The 22709-nt window shown below is 41.2% G+C and overlaps 1 protein-coding gene across 17 annotated transcripts in view; it reads right to left on the bottom strand.

The window, feature by feature from the left end:
* The window catches only part of utrn (utrophin), a 242980-nt gene that overhangs the window by 14120 nt on the left and 206151 nt on the right, over positions 1 to 22709 (bottom strand). For 16 of the 17 annotated variants that reach the window (XM_049591027.1, XM_049591013.1, XM_049591017.1 and 13 more), the window contains 4 exons: positions 22557 to 22693; positions 15042 to 15080; positions 14456 to 14521; positions 10314 to 10379 (listed from right to left, as the gene is read on the bottom strand). In XM_049591027.1, coding sequence (XP_049446984.1) covers positions 10314 to 10379; positions 14456 to 14521; positions 15042 to 15080; positions 22557 to 22693 — 308 coding nt within the window. The remainder of the gene's footprint in view (positions 1 to 10313; positions 10380 to 14455; positions 14522 to 15041; positions 15081 to 22556; positions 22694 to 22709) is intronic. The other variant, XM_049591018.1, reaches the window with a different exon arrangement.

Below are 22709 nucleotides of genomic sequence, written 5' to 3' on the forward strand. Positions count from 1 at the left end.
GGGCAAAAACAACTTTTAGTGGAGTTAAAATTACAGCACACATATACCCTGAGGGTTTACATTGCAGCCTGTCTTGTTCAATACTGGACCAATTTCAAAAATAGTTTTTCCCATTAGTCATTTAGACACAGAAACACGGGAAAATGGGGTCAAGGTTGTAAAATACCAAACTTACCCTTTAGGTCAGTTTTGACTAAATATGTGGCAGTAAAATTAATGAACTGATGCCACCACAGTGTTTCATTGTCTTCTCTCACGAATAAAGGTCAGATGACATCAAACAGCCTTTGGGTGGTAACAAATGCACTTGCGAGAGAAAAAAAGCCAGCTTACTGTAAACACAAATAGAAACAGCAGCTTCCAACAAAGCTAATCTAAACACAGATTGTGGTATCTGCCATGATATATTAGATCTTCAGCTATTGTAGGTCTGCCACGCTGTAAACTCCACAATCACTGGTGGAACACAGATGTGTCAGTCTCTACTATCTGATAACGGGAATAAGGGAGGGCCGTGAGGAGATGGAGGGAGCAGAGAAGAGGAGAAGCCTGGCAGACAGATGGAGAGATATGGAGGGAGAGAAGGAGAAATGGCTATTGCTGTCTGCTGTTGTGTACCTGAATGTGTGTGTGTGTGTGTGTGTGTGTGTGTGTGTGTATGTCGATCTCTTTACGTGCTATCTCTGTGATCTGAAAAGGGGTGGCAGGTCTTGCCAAAGCCCAGCTGTCACCTTGATCCTGAAACACAACCTGAGCCTTGAAGACTAAAACCTGACAACCACACAAGCACACACAAAAAAAGAAAAGAAAAGATGGCAGACTGTTATTTAAAAGTCCTTTCCATCGCCAGAGTGACTGTAATTTCCACAGCCAGTTTGACAGCTCAAATAAAGTTTGGCTGAGAAAGTTTAGTGGCATGGTGACTCCACGTGTGGCTTTCTATCCACTGCTGACGTTTTGCCATTTTTATTCATGGATTCAGCCCCTGTCCAAACATCTAGCAGTGCTCAGGCTGTCATTCTGTGACGTTAACATCCAGCGGTTACGTAACTTTAAAAAGAATATACCTGGAGCCAAACTATTACAGACAAAAGGTCTGCTGCCACTTATAATACATATATACATACTATAGATTTAAAACCAATTTTGATGCAACTTGGTCCCATTTTTGCAGCTTTAGCCATTGTTTCTCTGGGTTATAAGAAATGGTAGACACTATAGTAAGTGCTGAAATCTGGGAACATGATTACATGGTGACAACAAATTCCAATGGTGAACGAACCAACAATTTGGCTAGATTACCAAAACAATTTAATTTGAAAGTTAAAGTGAGGAAATCATTGCATAGAAAACTGTGCGTGCATAACTATGTTAACTAAGGTGGGTTGGGTTGAACTGCAAAGTCATAAACTGTGAAGGACATTTATGGCAAACAGTTTGGTGATAATTTAATTTTTCACCAAACTCTGAGTGTTTAAAACTGGTCTGGTCACCTGACTGCATATGATTCTTGCTTTGTTGGACTTCCTCTCAGTGGGCCTCATTCACAAACAGTACGTAAGCACAAATCTGTGCTACAACTGTGCGGGTATAAACAATTTCCACACAAATCAGGGATTCAGAAATATTTTCTTTCCTGAATTTGTTTGTGAACAAATTTAGAATGGCCTTAGACCATGATTACACACAAATGATGAAGGCCACGCACCTTTTAATTTAACACACAGCATATTAAAATCGCATCCACTAGACAATATATTTAAAACCTTTATTTACAAAACATTCTATTAAATAAGTACGAAACTGATGCCTTTTCATCCTCACCAATAATTACCATAATAAAAATATTTAGCTATAAAAACTGTGTCCCAGTCCTAGCTTACAATGGTGTTTATGAGAATACTGCAATACAATGGAATAATTCTTTAAATGATTGATACTGTATTTTCATTTGCTGTGAAGAGGGTGTAAACCATTAGACATATCAAAAGGAAGGTAATTTAGTTGAGGTAGGTGCAACTTTCTTTGCATCAATAGCAATGACGAACTTTAGCTTTGTAGCAATGACGAACAAGCTATTCTCTATTTGCTGTGTGTTGTGCTGTGTGCTGCATTGACCTCTGAGTTGGAAACTGTGCTGTACTTTAAGCCACACCTCAAATAGTGACATGCAGGCAGGAACTCTTTGCACCTTTTAAAATAAGCGGTGACTTGCCATAAACTTGGTTCACACACTCTTATCAGAGCCAGACCATAGCTGAGTGCATAATCCCTGCCTGTAATGAGTAAGTTAATCAAATACGCTATGGAGAGCAAGCTGGCAAACTGAAACGTCTCAGGTTTTACATAAGACACCCTTGAATTTCACCATAGGAGACAATCAATGAGTATTCAGAAAATATTCAGAATGCTATTATCACTGCATGTATAATACGAGAGGTTAGGAATAGGACACTTTTTCTCTCTCAGAGATGACGGTAATTATACTATTTCATGACCAAGGACTGCAGCGAGTGGATAGCTAATGAAAGGTACACAGAATGAAGCTTTCACCTCTTTTTAGATAAAAGGAATAATATGCCAAGCCAGGAGCCTTCCACGAACATTAAAGTAAGAAAAAGGGGTTTTATCATTAACCAGCCTAAGCTCCCCGTGTGATTTGAAGCACAAGTTTAGAGAGCTCTTTTCTTTAAGAAAGGGATTTGTGTCAAGTTGAACCTTTTCATATACTTTGCCAAAATGAAAGGCACAAATGATAAAAGAGACGTAAATTAAACTTTCTAAACAGGGAACTCAAATATTCTCAATTAAAGTAATGTTTGTTTCCCTGCTTCTTTTCTATCTCATGTAACCAGTAGCTCTTCTTTTCCTTTTCTTTCATAGAGTTTCTTCCAAACATTCTTTATGCCTTTGTCTTTACTTTTCTTTTCTTATACTAATCTAACTTTCTGAAAACTCTTACAGAGCTTTCATCATATGCATGCACACAAAGCCCTATTCACACAGGACAAGTATTACCAGGAGACCTCATGTGATTTAGAAATTACCCCCCATGCCTGTGTTTTGTGCAGTGTATTCACGCAGGGAAGGGAAGACTGTATTTTACTCAAATTTAATGACATTATCCACAGGATATGATGCACACAGTTATTTGTAACTCCACTCTTCACAACACAGAGACACTACACATCACCACTAGCGCAGACGTACACTGTTAACATCCTTTTTTTCTTCTAAATGTGGGCTCAGGAGGTAGAGCGGGTCGTCCACTGACCGTAAGATTAGCTGTTCGATCCGTGACTCCTCCAACCTGTGTGTTGATGTATCCTTGGGCAAAATACTGAATCCCATACGGCTCCCAAAGGCTGTGCCACCACTGTGAGTGTGTGTGAATGTTTAAAAATTGAGTAGCAGGTGGCAGCTTGTATAGTAGCCTCAGCCACCAGTGTGTGAATTTGAAATGTAGGGTAGAAGTGCTTTGAGCAGTGTGAACACTATAAAGACACTATATAAGGGCAATTGCATTTGCCATTTTAAACAAATATGACCTACGCTGCCACACATTGCCACATCCATCTCATCATCTTTAGAGATTTTGCTCCTCTGATGGATTTGAGGTTGCACTTTCGTCAACTGGGTCTTTATGCTGTGTAGCGAGATGAGCCTCCTGCACCCAAAATGCTGTCAAAACCTTCATTTATTGTTTCCAACACAGCCTCAATAATTTTCTAACAGGGACAGAGGCAGAAAACAGGCTCAGATAAATCTAAATACAAACCAAAATCACTAAGATGCCAATTCATGTGGGACTAATATTACCCCACGACCTCTGCATTTGGCAAAATATGGTAGGTAATTTGCGGTAACATTTTTACTTGACAAATTATGGATATAACAGCTGGGGCCCTTCTGAGTGGAGTTTACATGTTCTCCATGTGTCAGTGTTTCTCTGGCTTCCTCCCACAGTCCAAAGACATGCAGGTTAGGTTAACAGGGGACTCTAACTTTGCTCTAAATTGCCCCTGGGTGTGCATGTGAGCGTGAATAGTTGTCTGTTTCTATGTGTCACAGTCTGGCGACCTGTCTAGGTTATACCCTGCCTCTCACCCAGTGTCACCTAGGATAGGCTCCAGCCCCCTCCAGTGACCCTTAACAGAATAAGCGGGTAGGATTAATGAACGTAAGAATTACAGACATGGCAGATTTGCACAGGATTAAGATCATAGACGACCTCTGCAACTATTAGAAATCACAAGAGGTTCCCAGGTAACACTAGTCCAGTGTAAATTGGGCTATATGTGTCGTTTATCATCAATTTCACTTTAACGTTGAGACTGAAGCCATGCTGACACTGCTGAATTACTGATAAATGACACAAAGAAATCTGGCAGAGACAGGATGTCACATTTCACACTGCCACTGCTGCAACATGGAGCAATAAACCAACACACACACACACACACACACACACACACACACACACACACACACACACACACAAACACATAGGTTTCTATTTGAAATATGGGTTTGCTGTGACAACAGAGACAAGGATGATGAAGAAAGGCTTAGTTCCTGTAGAGAAACTTGAATATTGGAGGCACTGATGTCTGCTGAGGTTAGGGGACGGGGGTCTTGCCCAAACTGAGTGACCAATTAGGCAGGTCCCTGGCAACAAGACACTGCGACAGGACATTATGGCTGGCAGAAGGAGCCCTGAGGACAGCAGGAAGGGGGATCATTACGTGTGGAAATGGGCACGGCAGGAGGCAGAGCTGGCTCACAACCTCCTGCTCTGGAATACTGGGAGAAGGAAGAGAGAGGACGGGAGGCTTGGGCAGTGTGGTGCTGGTTGAAGAGGAGGGAATACAGAGAAGAAAGAGATGAAAGAAGAAGAGAGCATCAGTGTAGGAGAAGAATTAAGTATGAATAATGGTGATGAATGCCTAGGCTATTAGCTGCAATGCACTGTGAACGTGAGCGTGGTGCTTGGTGAGGGTGCACAGGGATGTGGCTGAGGGGACTTTTACAGTCTTTACCTGACAACAATGGTCCCTGGGCCTGATGCCTCGCTAACATATCACAAAGCAAGCAGCTCCTCTCAAGCTGAATAGCGCTATCAGCTGCCTAGGCTGAGCTCAGAGAGAAATGGAGAGAGATAAAGACACAAGGAAACAAGTCTACAAGTCTTTCATTCCTCCCCTCTGGTAAGATATTAAAAAGCTTGCTTTCTGTGGGACTTCCACATTTGGGGACTGATCACAATAAAGTCCAGGTGTATTGTTTATAATGCAGGGGCTTCAAAAAGAAGGTCTTTCAGTGTTTACCTCTGTGCTTAGTGTTCAATCTGAAGGTTGCCTAAGCCCAAAGGTAAAACATGGGTAGACTACGACTAAAAATGATGAAAGGAGGAGAAGAGAAAGAGGGGAGGACAGGGCATGATGAAAGGGGGCTTAAAAAAGAAAAGAGCTGGTGAAATTAAAGGAGAGGGATGTGAATAAAGGGCAAAATATCAAAAGACAAAAAAGAAAAAGAGACAGCACTGGGGGAAAGACTGGAAAGCCAGAGATAACCAAAAAAAAAAAAAAAAAGCCAGGCTGGAAAAAGCGAAGCGGGGAGTCTCGCTCCTTGGTGACGTCCCGAGGCGTTGATGACAACACTGCGCTTTGGCTGGAGGTCAGAGAAAATAGGCAACACCGACTTCCTAATTAAGGATTGCCTTTTAGATAAAAGCAATGCAAGACCAAAATGGCAAACACAAACACTGAAACCAGTGGCACACACACTTTATCTCCAGAGTTCTCTCTCACACGCACAGACACACATACTAATTATTGATATCACTGCACAGCTGGCAGCGAGTCCAAATCAGTGTTTGCAGGCTTTGAGCGATCAGAAAACACAAGCCAAAAGCCAAACATGCATGTAATTGGTAAACACAGTCATCCATGTTGCACTATGCATGTTTTCATAAGCTTAAACACTGCCAAGAAGGCACCTTCTACCATCGTGTCAAGCATGGGGATCATTTCTATGTGTGTGTGTGTGTGTGTGTGTGTGTGTGTGTGTGTGTGTGTCCTCCTCACAAACAACCAGCAGCTATGATGTGATAGACAAAGAGGCTTGAGTGAAATCAGCTGTAGGCGGAAAAAGAATAAATCTTACAAAAAGAGACAATCGGCCACTCCAAACCAAAGGCATTAAAAAGAAGAGGAAATCTTCTGACAACACAATGTGCAGCTTCCTCTTTGGAGACAAGATATGGCTGAGTGGGCTGTTTTACTTTAGCGGTGTATATATAAAGCACAATACTGCTATTTTTACAAGTTACTTTTTCCTTAAAAGTAGGGCTTGACGGACACGTCAGTATATTAAAACATGTCCGCAGACAGATTCTGGCCTTTTAAAACAGCCCATATTTCAATCACAACTACAGTGAATGACATTTTATTGCAGCGCAGTAACAATAAAGCGAGCGTTATCACATTTAAACACAGCAGACTTACAAAAAAAAAACATCCCCGCAAAGATGTATATTAAGCGTGCAATTAAATTATTCTCAGCAAATGAAGCAGGCTGTAATGATGACTGTCACAAGTACTAATTTTCATCACAAAGGTCTCAACATCTCTTGGTTCTGTCAAAATCAAGAGCCATTCAAATATGTTAATTATTCTGAACAAAATAATAACCTACAACAGCAGACAAACTGGACGCAGCCAATGCTTTTTCACTAATTAGTGGTACTGTGAAGACTAGAGCTGCAGTGATCAGTCGATTAATCAACCGAAAAGAAATTAATCGCAAACTATTTTGATGATTGTCTAATCGTTCTGTCATTTTTCAAGCAAAAATGTCAAACATTTGCTGGTTTCAGCCTCTTAAAGGGGAACAGCACCTAAATTAAGAATTCCAATATATTATTTCCACTGCCTTGGAAAGTACAATCAATATTTCTGAACGTGATCTACTTTCTCTCAAAGCCAGAAACCAGAGAAGTAAATCTCAAACTTGTGACGTCAGGGTAAAAAAGTCTGGAGCTGCTCCATAGACAATAAATGGGAGATTGATTTTGTGGACCCACAGAATTTTTATTTCTTTTTTACACCCAAATCAACTTTAGTCTGTTGTAGTGTTCTCAGTTCTGCAACAGAAAATGTACCCATATACTCAGAACATTTCCCTGTCTGCTCTCAGTGTCCCCTAGACCATCTTTTACTATTCAGTGTCTATGGGGCAGCTACAGACTTTATACCCTATGACATCAAAAATTTGAGTTTTAGCACTCTAGTTTATGGATTTGACAAAGAGTTGTTGATGTCTACTTCTGTTTTTGGACTGTCTTAAGCCCAGTTCAGACCAAAGATTCATGACGAGACGAGTTGAAACAGGCAACGATTTATAATGTGCCATTCAGCAACGTTGTAAAAACCTGCCGGTTCACACCAATGCAACTAGACGAGATGGTGTATCATCTCTACGCAACAACTCTCTGTACTTCTGTTCTGATTTCCAGCTTTTCAGGCTTATTTTGTGGCTGAATGTAATTTGTAGCTTCTTAAAATATGAGTGAGGATCATGATAGTGAGATACTGGCTACAGCTGCATTTGTTGTAGTGATGAAACGGTGAAAAACAAACAAAACGAGCATCAGATGGACTGCATTCATTACAAATACGCCTAAATAATATAAATACCCAGCAGCAAACAATCAGTCAATGAGAATGTGTGTGTGTGTGTGTGTGTGGAGGGGGCATAAGCACATACAGCGAGCAGCAGCGACCCACCGTCCGACACTGGCACAGCTTGAGGACAAAAACAGAGGGCTCTGCGGGGATGATTGGCTGTTGAAACAGACGATGTGCTTTAATTTCTAAAACCAGCCGCTGGCGATTTGGCCAGCAGAGTTGTTGTTGAGACCGTCAGTTCACCGTTCTAAAATGGTTTCATCTCATTGCAAATCAGGTGAAGCTTCCCTTTAAATGTAAGAACATGCTGCTTCTTTTTGACATTTATGATAATAACTGAAGACTCTTTGGGTTTTTAAATGATGGCTGGGCAGAAGAAGCAAACCGAAGATGTCACTTTAGACTCTGGGAGACTGTTATATGAGCATTTTGCATATTTTTTGACATTTTATACAACAAATAAATGAAAAATCAGTTGATTGTGAAAATTATCAGCAGATCAGTCGATAATAAAAATAATAGTGAGTATCATCCTTCATTCAGACTGCAATGAATAAAATTATATACTGTGTCTCAAACCCAATGTTCTCCATTGAGAGCCTGGTTGTGCATAATAATAACCAAATGTGGCTTTGTATTACAAAAAATGTACATCAGCTCATAAAAGGATATTTTCTTTCCTGAAATGTAAATTATGCAGCACACACACACACACACACACACACACACACACACAGAGGTGCTTTGTTGTGAGACACAGCCATTATTGTTAAAAATATGTGCTGGGAAAATGCACTAGTTCTGGAGTTGTTTGTGATCTGCATTTAAATTAGCTTTTTTTTATCCTGCACTTTATTGTCTTCACAGTTACATTGTGGCTGTTGTTGTTTTGCAGCAGAGCTGGATGCAAATCTTACAGAAATGACACTGATGTGAAAGTGAGTGAAAGCACAAGAACTATGATTATGTTCTAAATGTGCCCTGGTGGGTGTTTTTTCCCTCTGCTGTTAAACCCATTAGCCTTCATCAAACCATCATCTCCCTCACCTCATTAGCGCTCTACACACTTGTGTGTGCCGGCGTCGGTGTTGTTCCGGAGCTGGCAAAGATAATGGCTTCTTCTCTTAAATAAGCCCGAGTACAAAACACAATGGAGCAAGGAGGAGTGGGGATAATGTGTTTGTCTCGCATTACAGAAAATAAATCCACCTTCTCCTGCTCACCAGCACATTTTGTCTTGCTACTCTCCCGTCCTTCTATTGATCAGCTGAAAAGTGAAGAGAGCTTTTGGGAGTCTTCAATCGAACACCTTCTGTTTCTAAAACTGCTTTTCTACGCGGCAAGGTCGGATGAAGGTGAAGTGTGGGAGCAGTGGTCCACACGATGCAGAGACATCAGCAGGGGGATACAACCTACAACAGAATCAAGCTCGCTGCTTCACTTCATCTTCACTCGAGATGCTCAAAGGGTTTTAACCGTGCTCCTATGTGCCTTCTCACTGTTGTGCTGCAATACTCCTTTTTTAAAAATCCAAAAACTTGTTTATATGGCATACTGGGAATCTCTCCACCATCTGTGTGCACACTTTTTTAACACTTCTGAACACATTTGTGTAAAAAAGTTGATTTTTTTGCTTTGTGCTACTTGAAATTGTTGAGATAAAAAAAATCTCCTGCACCCCCCTCCTGTATCTGCTACATTCTCATGTGCAAATTCATTTCACACATTGCTGATTTCCAAATCTGTGATGACAATCTATGATGTGGGAAATCTTGTGATCTGTGGGAGCCTTATCAAAACAGGCTATCAGGACAGAAAGTAATTTCCTCCAAAGACAGGAACACAGTAAAAAGTGTGAGTGTGCTTCTGTTTGAACACATGTGTGTCCATGAGCTCAGAGGGCGTTTGAACCTCAAGAGCTCATTCCCCCGATTAGGATCTCAGTCGAGAAAAGAGCCAAATGCGCCCTTCAACTCAAATGGCCTACAGAAGACATGCACATGTCTTCACACACACACACACACACACACACACACACACACACACACACACACACACACACACACACACTCACACATCAGAAACTTCAGCGCCTGTGCTCCTCATCAGCTTCTCCCCCCGTTTTTTGTGATTTTTTTCCTTTTTCAAGTTTGCCATGTCCTCATCTCCTCTGATCAAAGATAAGTGGTCGTTATCAGAGATCCTGAAACCAATCACTCTCACTTCTCATTGTTGGCACTCTAATCCATTACATTTCTACTAAAGTCCTGTCCTTCCCGCTGTATTCAATCACATCCCATCTTCTTTTCCCCTCTCACTCCACACTTCTTTTGCTCTCTCAAAATCATTCTCAATTCACACTCGCTCTCTCCTGATCTCGTTTCAGGAACGCAGAAAGCAACCTTATTAAATCTTTGGTTGGTTTCGATACACTGAAAGCAGGGACGGAAAGTTTTTGGGATACCCAGACAGGTAAACGGTGCATGGGAAGATGTATCAGAAGATGTCTTAGGCTCAGTTCTGGACCTGATTTTGTTGCTGCTCAGGTTTGATGGAAATGTGCGGTCACATTGAATGTCATGTGGAAACATATACAACTGTTGGACGTGAAAAGAGGTGACTTACATGCTTCCTGTGGCTGAGCTGCTGTCTGTGGGCAGAGAGCCGTTGGAGCGCTCCATCTGAGCCAACCTGTGAAAGAAACCCTCATCAGTGACTGAAGCTTTAATTACCAATTCAAACTGAAGCATTCAAACGCTGCCATCGTCTCATCAAAATGCAGAACTGTGATGTCAACAGATGTGGAGCCCAATGCTACAGTAGCACACCAATAAAAATAAAAGAATGGAGTCTCCAAGCAGGGTAAATGATGAATGACTCAAGTTGTGACTAAATACAACTTTGTGGTCTTTTATGTGTGTGCACAAACATATTTGTGGAGACATTTGTACAGCAGAAATGTCTGAGTGTGTTTGTGCATGTGTCTGTGTCTAAAACATTTTGATTTCTGGTCATATATCCAGACAAAGCAGCCATTTTGTGAATTCGTACCAAACCACCATGATACAGGCGCCACAGTTCAGTGCTTGCAGCCACATGCAGAACACAGGGGCTGCACGCAATACAGAGTCAAAATTCACAAGCATGAGCACCACTCGGAAACTTTTGGCCGTACGCTGTTATCACTATATGTTCATTTAAGCAAACAAGCGGACTGGTGAGTCAGTCACATTGTGGTGAGCGCAAATCAAATGCCAGAGCAGGAAGACCTGCCTGCGGGTTCTCGGTCAGCTGAAACAGCAACAGAGAGAGAGAGCTATATATAAAACAAGGACAGTGTCAATGGAGACACATCTAACCTAACATGCATTCAACAGCATCACCCAGATGTGCCAATTATGGATGATAAATGTTTGGGTGCTTTGAACGTTCAAGTATAGCTGAGGTGGAACTAATTAAAATTCTCCTCCTAATGCACCAGTTTTGTTTTTTATTATTAATTATATTTTGTTTTTTTTTTCAGTTTCATAGTAGAAGAGATGCTTTTCAGTTTTATGGCCTGTTGTGACCTGTTGCTTTTTGGGAAAGTGCTTGTTCAGTGTTCATTAAGTGAAACACAGAAGGGTTTAAAATGTTCCTAATTTTCATAATGAAAGTAATTTACCAAAGTTGCCAGTAGGTAAAATGTTATGTCAGACCCCAGCAAGAGGAATGTATCCGTCATTAACACAAAATAAACAAACCTGCTGTAACAAACCTGTACCAAACTGTGGCTTCTTAACTGTGGTATGAACCGAACTGTGACATCTGTGTACCCTTACACCCCTAATTTACTGAGCTCTGCAACAGGGGGCAGCAGGGTCGACCAGCAGATTAAGGACACACACACTTAACTTTAGAATGAAATTGACCTATGACAGCATATGCACGGAGGGAGATATTAAAAGTTACTATTCCACTGATCACTGGGCACATTTCCCCATGCAAATCTTTAGGCTACACTATAATCTACAATGTCAGTGTCCTATATTTCAGTTAAAATTGTAATTCACGAGGCTCATGTCTGTGTCACTGCTGATAAAACAATGTAGGCAGAGACGCTGAGCGAAGGTTAATGGTGTGTGACCAGTGAAAGGTTACAGGCCAGACAGAGGCGTGCTGCATCAGACGAGCCGTCATGATTAAAGCTTTTTGTGGAAGGATGCTGGGTTCCGTTTTGACACAAGTAACCCTTGTCCGCTTTAGGGAAGATAAGCTTTGGGCTGATTACAGATTCATTAAAAGCGGCAAGACGGGATTTGTGATACTTTGGGATCCTTATATTCAGACTTATCTTCGAATCAAACATGACAGGTTTTCAATCTCAGTGCAGCAGAACATTAGTGTTGTGACGTTGGTGATGATTAACTGCAGATCACACACTGTGTACATGGGTGTGCTGATGTACGCAGCAGGATCATTTGAAGTGGGCAGCTTAAAACAGCTACCAGCAGACTTTGACAGTCATTTGACATTTAATTTTTGGGCTCACCGCAAAATAAAAAGCAGATACACAATGTTCAAAGGTGTATATTGTGATTGCTGTTTGTTCTTTCCCTGACACTTAACAATAAAAGAAATGCAATAGTCTACTGAAACATAATGACACTCCTTGTGCCACAGCAGCAACTTTCCTCTGCACTCAGGGTTTCTAAAATATCTAGAGATGCAGTATTTTCCACTATGGATATATCAAAAAGTTCAGGCTGACAGTAATGATCCTATATTTAAAGTCACACTGAACTTTGTGGAGCATTAATGTGAGCAGATTCATGGTCAGTTGTTCTGCTGCTTTCTCAGGGGGAGACATTTTTGCCTCTCTCATTTGTCTGTAATTTCATGCTGAGACAGGTTTCCAAATGACAGTAAATGAGGGCAAAATGCTTATTTTTCTCCCTCAGTTTGTGGTAAACATGCCGTTTCCTTCGTTCTGTCTTTGTAACGTCACAGCTCAGTAAAGTCAGTTCATATTTCTGCGATAAGCAACAGGGTTCTTTGATAGATACTGGCAGAACATGCTCTGTTCTGACCTGAAAGTGTCAATTTGAGACCTGTTTCACAGCGTACTGAGAGTAAACACCAAACATCTCCCCTACAAGAAGCACAGGAGCAACTAATGAAGACATCCGACATAATTTGGAACTGTAGGACTGTCTGGAAGCTTTACTGTAGAGTCAAAGATCTACAGCAGCTCAACAATTCTTTAAATGTGTAAAGAAATGTCTCAGCCCCCAAATGACCATTTGTATATCAATTTCTTTTACTGTGTTACGTTAAACTTCTGAGGAGAACTTCCTGCATGACTCTAATGTGAATAAGGGATCCAAATGATAAATTAAAGTCACAGAACAAGAGCAAAACATCTGTTTATATACACAACTTGTGCAGTATAATCCAAGTCTCATTTATCCAGTAGTATGCTCAGTACTTCCCACGTAGGAGCTGCTGGTGCACCACTGCCTTGATCAGTTAGCTTGTTCGTGTTATTGTGTGACTTTGGTGAATCTGAACCCTTTGAAACACCAAAGTCACACAAAAACACACACACAAAAAAGATTCAGGCAGCAGTGGACCAGCAGCTCCTGTATTCAGCAAGATAAAATGACTGTTTTTGTGAATGGAGTCTGGCTTTAAAGAGAGCATAGATAAGTTTAAGTTTCCTTTCAGCTCCCTATCAGACAGGACTGTCTGTTTGGGAAGTACTGAGCATATGACTGGATAAATGAGACTTGGATTATAGTACACAGGCTGTGTTAAAAGATTTTCTAAAATTACCTGGTGTTTAACATGGATCCTTATGACTTCAATCAATAAAGATCTGTCTCTGTTCTTAGATTCTTCGTTCATCATGCAGGCATGTGAGAAAAACTAAGTTGTCTTCATGAATTCAACATAAAACAGGGTGAGTAATTGATATACAAATGATTATTTGGGGAGTTTTCCTATAAAACAATGCACTACATGTGCATCTTATGAGGTCTGGGGTTTTTACTTGATTTAACTTTACTTGGGGCGGCAGTAGCTCAGTCCATAGGGACTTGGGTTGGGTCGCCTGTTCAAGTCCCCGTCCGGACCAAAATATGGAGCGTGGACTGGTAGCTGGAGAGGTGCCAGTTAACCTCCTGGGCACTGCCGAGGTGCCCTTGAGCAAGGCACAGACCCCCCAACCGCTCGGAGCACCCGTCATGGTCAGCCCCACTCTGACATCTCTCCACTTAGTGCATGTATAGGTCCTGTTTGTGCATGTGTGTGTTCGGACTTGTGTGTAATTGACAACAGAGTGAAAAAATTGAATTTCCCCTCGGGGATTAATAAAGTATAAAAAAAATTAATGTACACAAAATTACACATATTTGCATTTTTCTTGACCCGTGCGATTTTCCATCACTTCAAGGCAGCAACTGGTTTCCGTTTGTCTCACTGCTCTCGCCAAATGAATATATAAAAATCTGGTTGAGCATCAACATCCTGTCTACATTTACTGTTTCCAACCATAGGAGGATAACTGTTGTATAGCAATACATTTTAAGTATAAACTGAATGTGAGTGCTCCTTGAGGAAAAAATGTTAGAAGTGAATTTTGTGTGGTCCTTTAAAAGTAGATTTTTCATTCTATAATGAAGCTTTTTAAATGTGCAACATTTAAACCCAGTTGGCAAGTCTTTACGTGTGCGCGTCGCGGCATCTGAGATGATGAGATGATGATGATTGGGGAATGCAATGCGTACCTGCTGGCATACTGCTCTATCCTGGAGTGGGTGTCATCATGAGAGAGCTGAGGTGACTGGGACAGCCTGAAAATGAATGGGGTAATGGAGATGAATGAGATTCTGCATGCTCACACAACCTCATTAGCACACAGAAAGTCACAGGCGCACACACACACACACACACACACACACACACACACACACACACACACACACACACACACACACAACCTAATGGCCCTTCACAACATCACCTAGAAAACAAATCTGATGATCCTAGAGAGAGAAATAGGAGAGCAGGATGATCTACGGAGCGGTTGGATGGTTTTTGGCAGCCGCTGCTGGGATGAGCAACTGAATGCTAGTTGGGTGCTTTAGAGAGGCGAAGAAGGTGACGGAAAGGAGACAGAGGGTGAGTTTTTCGGTTGCATGTTCAGCCAGTGGGTCGGGCAGCCATGCAGGCAGGCAACATGCAGTGCAGCCGTGGCTTAGTTGGGGGTGAGGACTAAAAAGGGGGGTGTGTGCGTGGGGAGTAAAGGAGGTGTCGTTAAAAGGCATTCCAGTCTGGAAACGAGGTGTTGTTGCTGGTGGCGTAGATACTCACTCATACTGCTCCGGACACATGCTGATGAGGGTGACGGGACTGTAAGAGAATCGGAGGGAAGTAGGGGGGAGGTTATAGGTACCACAAAACATTTCAGGGTCAAAAACACAGCAGGTGGAGAAAGTGGAAGGAAATGTCAGTCCAACAGCTGAACAGCGGCCGGACTCAACACGAAGCGAAGGCGTGTAAAACAGTCACCAATACATACACCACATGTGGTTATGATTATTCCCCGTGACATTTTCTGAAACCTGCATGAAAATAGACTCGTGACACAGGAAACATGTAGGTTGACAGCATTGAAAGAGTCATAATGGGCAAGTGTACCTGTCAGCACACTGTAGTAAACACAGGTTGTGTGCATGAAAGCTTGCATGGAAAAAAGGTTGATTGTATCAGTTGGCTTTGCCGCTGTCACACATATTTCATCACACATATTTTCTTTTACAATTCCCTTCAGCGTACAGAATGATACAGCCCAAATTCATTTCTTTTTCTTATTCATTTCGAGCAGGATTTACTGAAATAGCATGCCAGCAACAACATATACAGAACCTATTTTCTAGTTAATCTGCGTTTGAGTACATTATGTTATAAAAAGATGCATTTGGTGCATAAGAACCCAGCAAATGAAGCCGCCATTAATTAGAGATTTTGGAAACAAAATGTGACAAACCAGGATGCTTGGGGCATGTGTCTTGATTTCATTAAAGTTTCTGGTTTCTCGTCCATGATAATTGCAGCTATTCTTAGAGACGTGGAGCATTAGTTGTTATTTGTAAGCAAATGGGACGCCCTCTTATCTCGGAAACACAAAGAAATGTGTTGTTTTCATGGGGGAGGCTGGCTAGAAATTGGTGAGATAACAGCTGAGGTTGACATTCTTTGGCCTCGCGCTTTTGTTCCCACATTAAAGCATCGAAATTCAGAGGGAGACGTGCGGTTTGGTGGTTATGCTTCTCACAGCGGGGCAGCCAGTGTAGTCACACTTCTGTGGCTGCGAGGAGAATTTGAAATGTAGCAGGGGATTCAGATGGGAAAGAGAGAAAAAGAGATCGGGGTCGGCAGGGCACACTCAGCTAACTATTCACAGCCGGTGGCGCGGCGGCTTTTTTGACGCGCCCCCACCAACATCTTTGCCAGAAGGAACTCTCAGACTGCTCATTTTGTTTTTCAGTAGGGCGATGTCAGTTTTCATCTTTGCCAAAAATTGATGGCTTCGTGGAGTGTAGGAGGTTTTCATTTCAACCAAATGTGTCTGACCCGCATACAATGACATAACTTTAACCGTCAGATGGATGCACTTAAAAAGATGTAGCTTGTAGCGAAGACAGAAAACATGAGTTACTGTAACAGAGAGGGAGGCACAGGAAATGAAAGAAAAGTGTGAGGAAAAAAATGAGTGAAGGAAAGGTGACCAAAGTAAGGAGAAGGAGGGGAGAAATCACGACAGCAGAGACCTTGGGAGTACTTGGGGTCTGACAGATGTGGCTGCTGTAAAGCCTGTGTTTTTATGGAAGGCTTGTTGTGCCTGTTGAAGTACAATAACAGGGAGCAGAGCGGAGGCCTGTTCACATTTCACTTGTGCTGAAGGTCTGAACAGGCTGACCTGTGGTTAAAATTCATGACAAACCCAAAATTACCAACAGTATCCATAAAATATCATCAAACAAGCTATTAGGATTATCTTTTTCATGTGCGTCGATCTAAAAAATGTTGCTTTTGAGTGAGAATTTGGCCATCTGTATTAATCTGACAGCATGTCGAAAAATATTAGAAAGCAAGGCTGCTCTTCCAAAATTACAAAAATATATATATATTTTTGCATCTCCTCCTTTTAATGTGGCATTGACCTGATTGAGCACATGAGTGTTATGTCAAACTCATTTAGACAGAAAATTCCAAATACACCAATAAAATAAAGATTTTAACATGCTGACAGTCTTTAAAAAATAAATGTCTTGCCAGAAGGGTGAACGTTGAACCGTGAATGTTGAGCCTTGATTAAACAAATGCTGACAGATCTTGGTTAAGCAATAAACACTCATTCACAAGCTGTGAAAGCCCTGAAGAAGGGTATGTTTTTGGAAGCTGACTGAAAAAAAGCCACTACACTGAAGACCTGGAGCACTGCCCTTCTTGTTGACCTCTTAAAGGTCCAGTGTGTAGGATTTAGTGGCATCTAGTGGTGAGGCTGTAGAATTGAAACTTCTCCCAAGAACTATGGTGGCCGAGAATGTCCCTATCTAGAGCGAGTGTTAAATTTGTCCATTCTGAGCTACTGTAGAACAATATCGGGGACTCTTTGAAAGTGGAACCACTTCATATTTAGATATAAACAGGATATTCTAAGGTAATGAAAACACAATTATTTTTTTCAGGAGAATATAAACAATTGTTAAAGCAAATAAATACCATTTCTGCCAATAGATGCCCCTAAATCCTACACACCTCACCTTTAAAGAAATGTGGAACCCCTGATGGAGAAAACACTGCCGAAAAGAGCTCATGTCTATTGTCATCCTTATATATTTCTAAAAATCATGCAGTACCTACTTTGCTGTTGTTTGTTGTTGTTGTTGTTGAATGCCATGTTAAGTTTCTAAAACATCTGTTAAGTCCATCATGCTGTGGTATTGACTCTGTCACAGTTAGCACTGCTTCCCTCTGATTCCCCGTCCTCCATTTTCTCAGTCAGGGATAAAAGACCATCTGCTACATGCTGACACCTCTACCTGTCTGTCAGAAAGACAGCTAACGGACTGGAAAGACAAAAAGCTTTTGTTTGCAAGCATTGCAGATAGGTATAAAGGTAAGTAGTGGTGAGTTAGGCTAATATAAATTTTGTCAACAGATAAAAAAGACAATGTAAGTTTAAAGATTTGTAACCTCAGAAATGTGGACTTTCACACAGAAGAGCTTGATTAATTTTGATAAAGGGAAATTATAGATGGATAAATTACATTAGATAACATGTTTGTGGCAGTTAAGACCTCACAAATTCAAATTTAAGGCTATGTAATAGCTTTGAAGGCCTTATATTTATAAAATAACTGAAAACTTTTTAAGAACCCGTCGACTAATCTAATGAATATTACCTCAATTAATGATAAGTTGTTTGGTCTATAAAATCTCAGAAAATTATGAGAAATGTCAGTTAGTGTTTCCCAAAGCCCAAGATGCCATCCTCAAATCTTTCGGGTCCATATCATTGGTTCGACATCCCATTAGTCCGAATGTCCGCGGTGCTGAACGGCTCGCGGCGGGTGTATGGTGCGCCGCGACCAGCTTGAGGCGGAGCAGGCTCACAGCTTATGTGTTTGCCACTTTCTTTTTCATTTTAATCCACACCATGATCTTTTCCTGACCCTAACCAAGTGGTTTTTGTGCCTAAACCTAACCAGACCTTAACCACAGGGCATCATGATGATTTCGGAACGGACTTAGGAACAATGAGTTTAATATGGTCGGAACAATGGGATGTCGAACCAATGGGCTGTCGGACCAATGGGCAGTTCCCAAATCTTTCTCCGCAACCCAAATATCTTCAGTTTACTGTCATAAAGACGTTTGAAGCTGGAATCAGATACTCTTTTTCTTAAGAAGCACTTAAACCGATTTAATCACTCAAATTATCTATTGATTAATTTCATAGTTGACAACTAATAAACTAATCATCGCAGAGCTTTATTCAATTTTAAACTAATTTACTTGGGCTACCTACATATGGTAAATATACATACATAAAAGCTGCACATTTCCCTAATGTAATAAACTCAAAAATACAAAAACTACTTTACTGACATGTGCCTGTACAAAAACCTGTTTACTTTCATTTCATCTGTCATTGACTTTTGCCTGCGAATGCGCAAATGGCCACAGAAGACCTTTTATTTACTTAATTTTTTTCCATGACCACAACAAAATTATTTTGTTCCGACTGGATTCTTGAAAACACTTTCAAATCCACATACAAATCCATTAAGCACTCTGCAAAGCCTAATGCAGCAGAGACTCATCTCCTCTATCTGGTTATGCAGGGTAAGAAGCAAGAAACAACACCGAGCAGGAAACCATTAGAATGGCTCTTTCACATTATCAAATACAGCTGTGACGAATCAAAAATCCTATCTGCCGTGAAATGAAGCAAAGATATAAGTGGGAGGTGAGAGAGTAGGTGGTGTTTTGCTCTCTCAAGGTGGAGAGAATCAGAGTGGGTGGAATTAAAAAAAAAAAAAGAAGAAATGATGATACAGGAGTGGAAAAGAGAGAGACAGATAGTCAGGGCATTAGGGAGGCCAATTATACAGCAGACCATCTAATTTTCTCTTCGGCTGTTACAGTGCTTTAAAAATTACAACTTCTTAGAAGTTCACTTTGTTAAAAGATGACCAGTGGAGCTCTGACTACACATTAAAGAGGTATTGAGGGGATGTTTTATCAGATTCAAACTTCATTCAAACATAAATCCAGCTAGATGGAGGGAGAGACAAAGTGTGGGGAGAAAAAGAAAAAGAAAAAGAAACGGATGTGATGGTAAACAAAACACTGTCGCACATCGATGTATATTGGAGCTACTTCATGTCAACAGCTAAAGAAAGTAGATTTTGTTGCTGTGTTACATTATGTGTGGACAGTTATCCACGCAAAATTAGTGTAACAATTTTATTGCACACCACAAAATTCCATGACTTTTCCAAAACTTTCAAGGATTTTACTCATTCCATGACTTTTCCAGGCCAGGAAAATGATATTCCATGACTTTTCTAGGTTTTCCATGGATGATGTTAGTCCTATGTTTGTTTCAATTCACCCATTAGATTTGCATTAGACAAAAATAAAACATATGTTACATAATATAAGAAATCATATTTTTATTACAATGAACATGGCAGCACATGATATGACAGTTACATAATCTGTGTAATTCCTCTTTTTAAGCAGGGACCTTGTTCCATTTCCAGAAAAATCCATTTCAATTTAGGTCACATTATTCATTGTCGTGACATGGAGATGGCAAAAGCCACTAAAATGTGATAATTTAGGTCTAAAATGAAGGTGAGAAGCTGAACATTACTTATCACTGATCATATTTTTGAGCCACATCTTATAGACAGTCCCAAAGGTAAAATAATTGCACATCCAGGCTTATTTTTGCACACAGAGGTGTTCAGAGTGCAGTTAAGCCCCTGGCAACAGAGCCCACAGCTCACAGGAGAGACCTGATGCCGTAATAGATGGGAAAATGATGACGATGAAATGACCCTATATTTTTTTAAGTCTCCATTCCCTTCTGCCATATTTTGAAAAGATCCTCGCGCTTCGCCACAATTCCTCAACCCTTCAGAGGCATTTATCAAGCCGGCATCTCTGCAGGAGTCATTTTTCAGAGAGGAAGGGAAGTGAGAATGGAGCGAGGTGGGAGGTGAGGGGGAGGACAGGGCGAGGATGGGAGGGATGAAAGAGGGAGTGCAATCCATCTGAGAGGTGACTGTGTGCAACTGGATGTCGGGGAAAATCTATCGTGAGCGAACAGGTGAGTCACTCCGAATGCACGCCCGAACATCTTTGAGAGTTTCTGGTGCTTACAAGATGCAAAACGACATCGTTCAAAAGTATGAGAGCCTGAGCGGGAAATGTCTGACAGGCGGAGGAAAGAACACAATAGATAGATTGATGGATAAAATGGAGAGAAAACACGAGAACGTGTAAAAAGAGCGACAGTCTTGGAGCACACGGTGCGAGCCGGCTGGTATTCTAAAGGGCCACAACTCAGACACACACTCCGACAGGGAGGACGAGGAGCCCGCCTTGGGCGTCTGCATAATATAGGCCAAGTTAAATGGCTCTCCGGGGGGATTTACGGCTGGCAGGAGCAGGGACATAAATCAGACGTAGTCACTGGGGCAGGTGCTGCAGACACAAGATCTACAGTGCAGCCACGACACCTGGTAATGACTGGACCGACAGGTAAATAAACACATAAACTGAGTAGGAAATTAACACTCCTCCACACACTGTAGCACAGGTGTGTTCATGTTTGTGTGTGTTTGTGTCAGGCATGAGACTTCATAATCTGTGACCTGAGGATATTTATGGCAGAGATTTGACAGTAAAATACATTTAAAGGGGCACTCAACCAATTTTACACATCAAAGTCAGTCATGGGGGGGTACTACTCGTCTTGTGAGGCTCTTGAGAAGCCTTGTCAAGAAAATTTATATTACACGTCTTATCACTCAAGTTATCTTGGCCTGGAGACTAAAAAGTAGTGGATGAAAGCCTGAGTTGTAAACTGGGAGCATTGAGTTTTAGAGACTTTCGAGCTTCACAGAGCAGCAGGGAAGTTCTAATGAAAGATGCCATCAAGTTGTATTTTGAGAAGTGTAGGATCCAAGGTTTTTGGAGCTTGGGTCAGGATACATCAGTCTCTGGGGCAATAAATTTGACCATTCTGATCTGAGTCTGTCTCTTGCAAGTCCCGACATGCAATTCTAATTCACTGAAATACCACTTTCATACATGTTTGAAGCATTTTGTCACAAGCAGTCCTGCTTCTAAAGGCATATTTTACACCCTAATGACCATTTGTTTATCAGTTACTCACCACGTTACACTGAATTTGTGAATTAAACTTTGTTTTTACCTCCATAGTGAACGAAGAATCTATGCACACTCACATTCACACCTATGGTCAATTTAGAGTTCCCAATTAACCTAACCTGGATGTCTTTAGAATGTGTGAGGAAGCGGGAGTACCCGGAGAAAAGAAACATTGACACAGAGAACATGCAAACTCCGCACAGAAGGGGTTCCCCACCCAGGGTTCAAACCAGGAACCCACTTGCTGTGAGGCGACAATGCTCACCACTGCACCAAACATCTTGGAGACAGATGTTTTGATATGGTTTTGCTGATTTTAAACACAGACCCATATCATGTCAGTTCATCAATCATTTTTCGATGCTTTGCTCACTGGAGGCATGTGAGAAAAACACAAATTCAACATAACAGGTTAAGTACCTGACAAATTAATGGTCATTTGGGGGGTGAAGTGTTACTTGAATCATTGTGTCACAAGCAGTATCTTTTAAAGACACAATAAAACCTACATTTTCCAAGTTATAATTCTGTCTCTGTGGGTTAACTGTTCAGTTATCTCTTGTTATATGCTGAAAATATGTCAGTGGCAGGTCAGGTATGTGTGGGTGGAGGCCAGTAGTCCTCTATAACTCACTAGAGCTTTGTATCGCACTGTATTTTTTGCTCATTTTTTAAGCATTTGATTTAAACACCTCTCATGCCGACAGTAAACCCTGCCACATGTTCCTTTTCACTCGCAAACACATCACATTAATGAAGCTAAAGAGAACGTCCCCTTTACTGTGCCTTTAGGACAGCTGAAAGGCATTGTGATGCATGAAAATAAACAAGGTGGATTCTGTTTTTAATTTACTTCAGCAAATCACATTTCAGCTCTGTTCTGTTTCATAAAGACACTCAAGTGTTACTCACGTTTCCATGTTGTCGCCCTCTAGGACTGTCTGGACCGGTAGGTAACCTAGCCGAGGATGTTTGGCAAAGTACTTCTTCGATCGGAACTTGTTCTTCAGCACTTTGGTGAAATCACGCATGTCCTCACCTGATGTCGTCTGCAGTTCGAGACAC

The sequence above is a fragment of the Epinephelus fuscoguttatus genome, linkage group LG11 (assembly GCF_011397635.1).
Source record: "Epinephelus fuscoguttatus linkage group LG11, E.fuscoguttatus.final_Chr_v1".
Taxonomy (NCBI): Eukaryota; Metazoa; Chordata; class Actinopteri; order Perciformes; family Serranidae; genus Epinephelus; species Epinephelus fuscoguttatus.